This window comes from Trichechus manatus, unplaced genomic scaffold, assembly GCF_000243295.1.
Source record: "Trichechus manatus latirostris isolate Lorelei unplaced genomic scaffold, TriManLat1.0 scaffold00087, whole genome shotgun sequence".
In the NCBI taxonomy this organism is placed as follows: Eukaryota; Metazoa; Chordata; class Mammalia; order Sirenia; family Trichechidae; genus Trichechus; species Trichechus manatus.
In genome coordinates, this window is record NW_004444023.1 from 6468758 (window position 1) to 6479541 (window position 10784).

The following is a 10784-nucleotide window of genomic DNA, read 5'->3' on the forward strand; positions in this document are numbered from 1 at the left end:
GCGCTTAACCACTGTACCACCAGGGCTCCTGTGGCTTTAGACAAAGGTAATTCACTCTCTTGAGTCTCCGATGTTTTCACAATGGAGATACTCTCTACCTTACACAGTTTTTTGGGGACAAACTGAAGGAGATAGCAATAAATAACTAACACACAATACAGTATTAGTAAGCAAAGTCCTTGGGGGTGCAAACAGTTTGCACTTGACTCTTGTCCTAAAGGGTGGCAGCTCGAATTCACCTTGTGGCACTGTGGAAGAAAGGCCTGGCAATCTGCTATGTAAAAGGATCAAAGCTAAGAAAACCCTATGGAGAAGTTCTACTCTGTAACACATGGAGTTGCCATGAGTTGGAATCAACTTGAGAGCAATGGGTTTGGGTTTTTTTGTTTGTTTTTTAGTGTGTGCCCACAAAATATTCCCTCCCCTTCCTTTCTCCTTATTATTACACTGCCTACTTAGGTATAGTTGTGACTTGAGAAAAACCCAGGCACCTTTCTGCTTTATCCATACGTTTTCAACATTTTCCATCTTTTAATGGTGCAATTTATTGCCTTTTTTTTTTTTTTTTTAATGCAAAGGTCAGCTTCTTTTGTTCTCTGCTTCTCCGTTTTCTCCCTGAAAAATGGTAACCATCCCCCGGCAGGGCTTTCTTTGGACCAGCTAGGGCTGTGAGATCTGGGGAAAGAGACGGCAAGAAGGCAGAGAAGGGACATGGGCCGCCCCAAGAGACAGGTTCCTCTTCCTCTCTGGCCACACCGGCCAGTTTATTCATAGCACATTGTAAGTTGGCTCTTCATGCAATTTTGAAACCACTTCCACCCTCTCATTTATTTTACTCTTGCCTACACCCGTGAAGGAGCCCTGGTGGCACAGTGGTCAAGAGCTCGGCTGCTAACCAAAAGGTTGGCAGTTTGAAACCCACCAGCTCCTCCACAGAAGAAAGACGTAACAATGTGCCTTTGTAAAGATTACAGCCTAGGAAACCCTATGGGGCAGTTCTTCTCCGTCCTATAAGATCACAGACTCACCATGAGTCAGAATTGATTCAACAGCATTGGTTTTGGTTTTTGGTTTTATACGCCTTTGAGCCCAGCTTAGCCTTATGGGCCTGAGCATGCACTAGCACCTGACCTACAATGTGGTCTCCTGCCTCTGCAAGGCCTTACCCTAGAACTTTCCATCTTGTCACACATCGAGTTGTTTTTGATGTGGCGACTCCTGAGCTCTTTCTGGATCTCTGCTTCTGTTTTTAGTTCTGTAAAAATAAGTGGTTTCATTTAGTTTCGTTCATGGCTCTGCAAACTTTTCATGGAAAGGACCAGATAGTAAATATTGTAGGGTTTGCAGGCCAATGACGCAACTCTGCCACTGTAGCATGAAAGCAGCCATACCAAACAACAACCACCACCACCACCAAAAACCATTGCCGTTGAGTTAATTCCAACTCATGCGACCGCATGTGTTAGAGTAGAACTGAGCTCCATAGGGTTGTCTTTCTTGGCCGTCAGTTTTACAGAAGCAGATGGCCAGGGCTTTCTTCCAAATGTCACTGGCTGGGTTCAAATCTCCAATCTTTTAGTTAGTATTTGAGAGCAAATCACCATTTGCATCACCCAGGGATTCAAACCAGCCACAGGCAATGTAAAAACCAATGAACATGGCTGTGGTCCAACAAAATTTTATTTATAGACATGGGAATTCAAATTTCACATAATAATTGTGTGTCATGAATCATTCGTCTTCTTTCGATTTTTTTTTTTTTTTCCCAACCATCTCAAATGTGAAAACATTCTTAGCTCGAGGGTGGTACAAAAATAGGCAAATAGGCAGTGGGCCAGATTGGGTCTGTGGGCCTAGTTTGCTGGGTCCTGGTTTAATCATCTTTAAAGACCCTCCCACCTTTGAGAATCCATGAGACCATGAGGGATTAGCTAGGATGATGCCTGGGTATTTCCGAGGAAAATCTTTTCCTTGCTTTTCAGAGCAAGGACTCTCCAGACGGATATATTCCAAATGCTGGAAGCTGAGATGAGATGACCCATCCTTGGAGGATGAAAAACAAGAGACTTTGCTCTCCATTTTCCCTGTCCTCTTTGTTTCTTTCCCTTCCTCTGTGGCCTGGGTCCCAGTTCTAAAGCCCAGCAAACCCTCGATGGAACTTGATTTCTGCATACTCAGTGTGGGTGTCCTTGGGCTCCCGGGTCTCCCGTGATCTGAGGCCCTGGAAGTTGAGATTAGCATAGTGGAACTCCTCTTGGTTATTCTCTGATTCTGGGCTTTGAATGGTTGGTTTAGATCTTGGGCAACTGAGGTTCTTTGATTCCGGGGGGCGAGCAGCTGAAGCAGGGCTCTCAGCAGGAATGCTTGGTGTGGCCTTCCGATTCTGAGCCTAAGGGAATAACAATTGCCCATCATTCAACAAATGTCTGAGCACCTGCAATGTACCAGACTGTGTTTTAGGAGCTGAGGATACAGTGGGGAACAAAAACAATGTCCCTGCCCCCGCTGAACTGACATTCAATCTTGTGGCAAGCAAGAACAAGCATCTAGCAAGCAAAAATATAGTACTGAGTAGTGGTAAATGCGGTGAAGAAAATCAACCATGGTAAGAAGGGGGCGGGGAGGGGCAGGTGGATGACTGTTTTTAGACAGGGCAGTCAGGGAGGCTCCATCTCAGGAGATGCTATTTAAGCAGAGTTGTTGTTAGTTGCTGTCGAGTCAATTCCAACTCATGGTGACCCCATGTTGGCAGAGTAGAACTGCTCCACAGGGTTTTCAAGGCTGTGACCTTTCAGAAGCAGATCGAAAGGCCTGTCTTCCAAGGCACCTCTGAGTAGGTTTGAACCCCCAATCTTTCAGCTAGTTGTCAAGTGCTGGTGTCAGAACTGGTAAGAAGGTTGGAGAGTGGAGGCACGTCTGACCTCCACCTCATGGGAATCAGCTCTGGGTTGATCCTGGGTATTATCCCCCCTGAAGTTAGACAGGTTCTGACACTACGACTGGACCGTCTTTATAAGTGCTTAGCCATCTGCATCACCCAGGGACCCCTGTCCCATCCACAGTGGCGTCACTAGGATGGATGTCACCTGGTGAGGTAACTCATGGTGTCACCCACACCCCATGGACCTCCTCCCGTACCAACCATAAAAACACTGGCAGCAACTAGTATGTGCAGACGAAACCACATGATTTGAAGTATCATTGTACTCGGGTAATAATGACAGCTCTGACTGGAGCACGTTAGAAGTTCAAAAAGCAAATAGCATAGAGTTTTAGCCTTGTAAGTAGATTGATACATGTAAACTGGGTTTGGGAGCCCTGATGGCGCAGTGGTTAACTGGTTAACCCTATGGGGCAGTTCTACTCTGTCGTATAGGGTCGCTATGAGTCAGAATAGACTCCATGGCAGTGGGTTTGGTTTGGTGAGGTTTTTGTTGTTGTAACTAACTACAGGGACATTTCTATAAAAAATAATAAATTTCCGCTGAAACACTGCACAAAAATTTTAGATAGTCATTCTGACAGTGTCGCCTGGTGTCGTCCACACCCCCTGCACCCACCTAGTGATGCCACAGCCCACTCAGAGTGTCCCTCATATTTCCACTCATCACCTCTCCGTCCCTAACCCCTCGCAACCACCAATCGGTTCCCCATCTCTATAATTTTGTCATTTCAAGAATGTTATATAAATGAACTCATGCAGTATGTGACCTTTTGAGATCGGCTTTTTTCACTTTTTTTTTTTTTTTTTTGTCCTTGAGGTCCATCCAATTGGTTGTGTGTATCAATAACTTTTTCCTTTTATTGCTGTGTGGTACTCCAACTCCATGGTGTGGATGTACCTGTTTGTGTTTTAAAATGACATTATGTACAGAGAATAGGCTGAAGGAACAGGAGTGGAAGCAGAGAGGCCACGTAGAGGGTTACTGTTGTGTCCAGGTGAAAGATGTTGGTGCTTGGACAAGGCAGGCAGGAGCGACGGGGGAGAGGTGGTTTGATGTTGGATATATTTGAAGGTAGAGCTAATGGGATTTGCTGGTGGATTGGTTGTGGAGTGATAGAGAGGAATGAATGATGATTCTAAGGCTTCAGGCTTGAGCAGTTGGACAGATGGTGGTGGTATTTGCTAAGATGGGAGGATGGAGGGGACAGTGTAAGTGGTGGAGTTAGCCCTAAGCTTGGCTTTGGACCGGGTAAGTTTGAGATGCCTATTAGACATCCAGAGGAGCCCTGATGCCACAGTGGTTAAGTGCTCGGCTGTTAACCAAGAGGTCAGCACTTTGAACCCACCAGCCACTCCACGGGAGAAAAGACCTGGCAGTCTGCTTCCATAAAGATTACAGGCTAGGGAACCCTATGGGGCTGTTGCACTTTGTCACATGGGGTTGCTATGAGTCAGAATAGACTCGATGGCAACAGGTTTATTAGACATTCACATAGAAATGCTGCATAGACCTTTGGATATGAGTCTGAGAAGCTGGGAGTTGTAAATTTTGAAGCTATCAGCATATACTTGTTGTCTTCTAATATACAGCCAGTGCTTCCTGAACACTTACTAGGTGCCAGGCACTATTCTAAATGCTTTACAGCTACAATATGAGCATATTTCATGCCTAGAACTATCCTAGGAGATAGGCACTGCTCTGATCCCCACTTCACAGTTAAAGAAATTGAGGCACAGAAAAGTTAAGTGACTCGTTCAAGAACACACAGCAATGAAAAGCAGGATTTGAACCCAAGCAGGCTGACTTCAGAGTCCCAGCTCTTAATCGCGATGACTTACTGCTTCCCAATAATATTAATAATTATTATATAATTGATTATTCTTGGTAATAGCATTGGTGACAGTGAATAATAGACTATCAAAAACCAATCCATTGCCAACAAGTCGATTCTGACTCACAGTGACCCTACAGGACAGAGCAGAACTGCCCCATAGAGTTTCCAAGGCCATGGTTAAGAGCTTGGCTACTAATGGAAAGGTCAGGTGCTCTGCAGGAGAAAGATGTGGGCAGTCTGCTTCCCTAAAGATTACAACCTTGGAAACCCTATGGGGCAGTTCTACTCTGTCCTATAGGGTTGCTATGAGTCAGAATCGACTTGGCGGCAACGGGTTTATTTTGTTTGTTTGTTTGTTTTATGGGGCTTTGGGAGTCCCTATTAACCAGAAGTTCAGTGATTCGAACCCCCCAGCCACTCCATGGGAGAAAGATGTGGCAGTCTGCTCCTGTAAAGATTACCACCTTGGAAACTCTAAGGGGGCAGTTCTCCTCTGTCCTATAGGGTCACTCTGAATTGGAATTGACTGCCTGGCAATGGGTAATCTTTATAGATGCAGACTGCTAATCTTTTTCCCTGGAGTGGCTAGTGGGCTCAAACTGCTGACCTTTTGGTTAGCAACCAAGCCCTTAACTACTGTGCCGCTAGGGCTCCTTGAATAATGGAATAGCTGCCACATATTGAGAAATACATGAGTATTCTAATACTCCAACTCTCACAGGAGACTGAAGGAGAAGTGGAGGCTCAGAGAGGGTGAGCGACATGTCCAAGGTCTCACAGTAGGTGCCAGAGCCATGGTGCGAATGACACCTTGACGTCTCCAAGCCAGTGGTGGTTGCAGGATGGGGGAGGGGTGTATACCATAGTCAAAGAAGGAAGAGGAGCAGCCGAGAGCCCAGCTACTCACCAAGGGAGGCGCGTTGGGGTCCACATTTATGTAATCCATGACTGAGCTGACCCTCAAGGCCCGGGGCCGAAGAGCCCCTGCCTGGGTCCAGTTCTTCCTTAGAGTCTTCACACTGAGGAAACGAACCCACCTTGGTGTGCACCCTTGTACTCTCCCTTTCCCCAACCCCAGATCCCACACCCCATCACTGATCTTCCTAACTCACATGATCAGTATGAGGCAGAGGAAAAGGAGGGTTGTGATGCCAATTCCCAGAAATGCCCCCTTGGAGAAAGCTGTTGAAACGAGTCCTTTATCTGTGCAACGAAAGGGTCAGATGAGCTGTTCCCAGCCATGTGGGCCCTCATGCCCTTCCACCTCTAGGCATTCAGGCTTCTGGCTCCCATGCCTGCAACCCCAACATTTTGCCTGCATCTTCCCCCTTCCATCTGCTGCTCAGAAACCGTGCTGCACCCCAAGTATCAGGCTGCCAATTTGTGTCTTCCTTCCACATCCGCAGGCCCATGTCCCAGCTCCTCCAGCCACACCACCCGGACTCCAGCCCCACCCGGCACCCTCCGACACAACAGAACCCGGACACCCGTCTGGCCTCCCGACCTGGCAACAACAGGACAGTGACGCTGTGGGCGCCGTGGTCGTTTCGGACCTCACAGTGGAGTCCCAGGCCGAGGCTGAGCCCCTCGGAAAGCCTCAGGGAGCTGTTGGCCCAGGGCCCCGCGGAGCTGGAGGTGACCATGACGGAGGCGTTGCTGCTGTTCCCCTCCACCAGCCAGTTCCCAACCCTCCAGTGCAGGGAGGGGGTGGGCCAGGCTCTGGCGGAGCAGCTGCAGCGCAGACCCTCGGTCTTCCAGGAGCAGGAGGGGCTGAGCACCTGGGGCGGGTCTGTGCGGAGGGAGAGGAGAGAGAGCTCAGCGGCGGCCCCTCCCACCCAGGATCCGGGCGCCCTACCTGCAGGGGCCCGCACACTCACAGAGCACAGAGAGGAGCAGAGAGACCTGTCCGGAGCCCAGCGGGTTCTGAGCTCGGCAGGTGACCTTTCCTTCGTCCTCCTTCTGAACCTGAGGAAGCTCCAGGACCCCGGGGTCCGAGGACTGCGAGAGGCTCACGGGTTGCCTCCCCCCGACCCAGCTCAGGGTGGCTGGAGGGCTGCTGTCGGAGACACAGACAAGGCGCAGGGACTGGCCCTCCAGGACTGGGAGGGACATGTCATTCCCGAAGTTGTCCAGGACTGGGGGGAAGGGAGAAAGAAGCAAAGGGGCAGGATAGATGCGGAACTGAGGGCACAGGGACCCTCTTTCACACCAGTGTTCCAGATACCCGGGCCCACGGTGTTGTTCTCTGTCCCTCCTTCATACCTGTCCTGTTTGCTTGGGACACCATCACTCTCAGATTCTCTGGAGGATCTGAAAAGGAGACAGGGGCCTGGCTCAAAGCGGGCAGGGGCTTCCCTGTGGGCAAAGGGAGCCATCCTGGGGCTGGGGTGGGGCGGGGGAGGGATTGAATCACCTGCTGAGCCTCAGATACAAACCACACAATGATTCAGACAGGTAGGAAGCCTGCTGCCATCACCCTGGGGACAGGCTCCCTCCCAGCTCTGGGATCCTGACCCCAGAGCCTCTCCCCCAGACTGTTCCCCCTCCTGGAAACCCACCCTGTCCACACTCACACTGCACAGAGACGTCCAGCGAGCGCTGCTGGGAGCCCAGCCTGTTCTCTGCTCGACAGGTATAGCGCCCTGTGTCCTTGGGCCCCACCTGAGGCAGCTCCAGCTCCAGGGTTCTAGACTCTGCGCGGGGGGACATGGAGAGCACCCTGTCATCCAGAACCCAGCTAAGTGTTGCCGGGGGCTGGCCATCAGAAGCACAGAGCAGTCTCAAGAACTGGCCTTTCTGGACTTCCAGATGTGAGACATTTCCCTGGGACTCCGGGCCTGGAGAGAGAGGGGAGAGAGCTTCAGGGAGGGGCGCCAGCTACCTAGGCCCCCCAAAACCTTATTGTTTCCCAAACAGACTGGCTCAACCTTACTCAAATCAGCCACCCCCCGCCCCCCGCCACACACACACACAGCAGTACCTGACACTTTAGCCTGGGAAATGCTGATGACAAGGTCCTTCGGGGCATCTGCAACAAGATTGTGAGTCAGCTTTGGGAGGGATATTTTCCCCACAGTCAGAAAGAGCACCCCAGGAAAGACAGTGTGATGCCCCAGGGAGGACCAGGGACAGCCTGCATCGCAGACACAGCTGTGCCCAGAGGGCCAGAACCGTCTCAGTCACCTCCCAGTGCCAAAGGCAGCCTGGGACTCGCCTTTCCTCCCGGGGACCATCCCAAGCTCTGGTTGGCTAATTACCACAGTGATTTCTCACCTCCCTCTACGCCTGGCCTGTCTCGCACCCCGGAGTCCTGCCCACAAACTCACAGGCCACGCTCAGTCGGACGGTCCTTGCAGTGCTCACACCATTTCTGGAGAAGTCCACTTGACAGGTGAGCTCGGTATCGTGGTCCTGGGGTCTCGGCATGAAGGTAAGCGCAGAGAAGAGGGAGGTTTGTGATCCAGTTCCTTGGGTGGAGGTGGCCGCCCCCGTCCAGGAGAACGTAGGGGCTGGACAATCCCCGAAGTTCCCGGGAAACACACAGAGCAGTGTCACCAGGCGCCCTGGCTCCAGGGTCTCAGGAATGTAGACATCAGGCTGTGTCAGGCCTGGGGCAGAGAGAGAGGGATCCTAGCTCTAGACTGTGGTGAGACCATCACAGTCTGTCCCCAGCCCATCCAAGCTCAGGCATCTCCATACCTGTCACTTCCAGGGACACCGTGTATGTCATGAAATTAAATTTGACATAATTTCCTCTCTCCACCCGAAAGAAGTACGTGGCCGTGTCCTCCCTCCGTGCATCTCTGATCACCAGTGAGCAGCTCCCAGTACGGGGTTCCCCCAGGAGCTGGAATCGGCCTTGGGTTTCCCTCTGGACCTCTTTATCTGGGTTGTTTGTGGCCACTGGAGCCCCAGTGGCAGTGGCAGTCCCTTCCAGGAACCAGTAGCCGTGAGCTGCGTCAGAGTCAGTCCAGCCGACCCGGGGGTAGCCAACGGTGCAGGGCACAAGGACGCACAGACCCTCCTGCACCGTCACTGAACTCGGCACTTTCAGCCAGAATTTCGAATCCAGAGCCAAGGACCCTGAGGGGAGACAGAGGCTTGACCTGCAACCTCAGCCCTAGCACCCTCTCCCCCAGACCCCTCTGATTCTCAGCCCACTTACCTCCCAACAGCATGGACAGCAGGGGCAGCAGCAGCAGCAGCAGCATCTTGGAGCCAGCTCATTTCCCTGGCGCTGGGACTGGCTGTAGACAGGGCAAAAGGGGAAGCCGAGGGCGGAAGCTGTGGCTGAGGACTGATGCATATAATGAGCTTCTGGTCCTGAGACCACGGGACCTACATTTTGTGTCCTTTCCACGCCCCACTCTGCCTTGCCACTGATGCTCTCAGTCTTTGTGGGGGCCTGGGTTTGGGCTTGCTGAGTTGGTCTTTCCAGAGTCACCTTTGGGGGAGGGCCAGGGAGGACAGGTGTCAGCCACGGGGCCTGGCTGGGGTGAAGGTGGGGGCTCTCCCACTGGGCCCTGGGCCATTGAAGAAGCAGAAGTGAAAGTCCTCAGTGAGCTCCCCTTTCCTAGGCCATGTAGTGGGGCAGGAGTGGGGAGGCAGGGTTCCTGGAGGGGCTGATAAATAAAATCAGGACGTACAGTTAGAAGTTAACTTTCAGAGAAACAATAACTTTTTAGTAAAACTTGTAATATTCACGTAGTAGTGCCTGAAATCGTCTAACTTCAGTAGGAGGAGAGAGAATCACCATCAGCCCAAAGCTGACTCTTATAAGGTGGAGGTCAGACATACCTCCACTCTCCAACCTTTTCACCAATGCTGACACCAGCTGTCCCTGCACTCTCTACTTCTCTCCTGGGTTCTATAATTCATTGCAATGGCCATACGGAACTCACAGTCCATACTAACGGTCATATTTTGAGTGCCTTCCAACCTGAGGGGCTCATCTTCCAGCACTATATTAAACAATGTTTCACTGCTATTATTAAGGTTTTCACTGGCCAATTTTTTCAGAAGTAGGCTGCCAGGTCTTTCTTCCTAGTCTGCCTTAGTCTGGAAGCTCCACTGAAAACGGTCCACCATGGATGACCTTACTGATATTTGAAATACTAGTGGCATAACTTCCAGCATCACAGCAACATGCAATCCACCACAGTATGACAAACTGACAGATGCATAGTGGCATACTTATATTAAAGAATTATTTGTTGATAAAGGGCATCTATACAAAACCAACAGCCAGCATCATTCGTAATGGAGAGAGGCTGAAAACATTCCCTGTGAGAACAGGAAGAAGACAAGGATGCCCTTGATCACTACTCCTATTTAACATTGTGGTGGGAGTCCTAGCTACAGCAATCAGGGAAGAAAAAGAAATAAAGGGCATCAAAATTGGTAAGGGAAAAGTAAAATTGTCCTTATTTGCAGATGATATGATACTGTACATAGAAAACGCAAAAGACTCCATTGAGAAAACTACTGGAACTAATAGAAAGATTCAACAGAGTAGCAGGATACAAGGTAAACATACAAAAATCAGTTGGATTCCTGTACACCAATAAAGAGGATTATGAAAAGGATATCTGGAAAACAATATCATTTATAATAGCCCCTAAAAGAAATAAAATACTTAGGATAAGTCTAACCAGGGTTGTAAAAGACCTATACAAAGACAATTAATGCCAGAAGCCAAAAGAGACCTACATAAATGGGAAAACATACCATGCTCATGGATAGGTAGACTCAACATTGTGAAAATGTCATTTCTACCCAAAGCAATCTACAAATACAATGCAATCTCCACCCAAATACCAACACCATTCTTTAGCAAGATGGGAAAACTAATCATTAACTTTATATGGAAAGGGAAGAAGCCCTGGATAAGTAAAGCACTATTGAAAAAGAAGAATAAAGGAGGACTCGCACTACCTGACCTCAGAACCTACTATACAGCTGTAGTAGTCAAAACAGCCTGGTACTTGTACAACAAAAGACACATT

At 49.8% G+C, this 10784-nt stretch overlaps 1 protein-coding gene across 9 annotated transcripts in view; it reads right to left on the reverse strand.

Moving 5' to 3' along the window:
* Nucleotides 1-1734: 1734 nt before the first annotated feature.
* The window catches only part of SIGLEC10 (sialic acid binding Ig like lectin 10), a 22794-nt gene continuing 13744 nt past the window's right edge, over nt 1735-10784 (reverse strand). For 6 of the 9 annotated variants that reach the window (XM_023736315.1, XM_023736314.1, XM_023736313.1 and 3 more), the window contains 11 exons: nt 8945-9223; nt 8479-8862; nt 8106-8387; nt 7760-7807; nt 7353-7616; nt 7042-7089; nt 6657-6914; nt 6284-6568; nt 5892-5982; nt 5687-5798; nt 1735-2389 (listed from right to left, as the gene is read on the reverse strand). In XM_023736315.1, the coding sequence (XP_023592083.1) occupies nt 2132-2389; nt 5687-5798; nt 5892-5982; nt 6284-6568; nt 6657-6914; nt 7042-7089; nt 7353-7616; nt 7760-7807; nt 8106-8387; nt 8479-8862; nt 8945-8990 (2076 nt within the window). In that variant the 5' untranslated portion in view covers nt 8991-9223 and the 3' untranslated portion in view covers nt 1735-2131. The remainder of the gene's footprint in view (nt 2390-5686; nt 5799-5891; nt 5983-6283; nt 6569-6656; nt 6915-7041; nt 7090-7352; nt 7617-7759; nt 7808-8105; nt 8388-8478; nt 8863-8944; nt 9224-10784) is intronic. The other 3 variants (XM_023736318.1, XM_023736316.1, XR_002824893.1) reach the window with 3 other exon arrangements.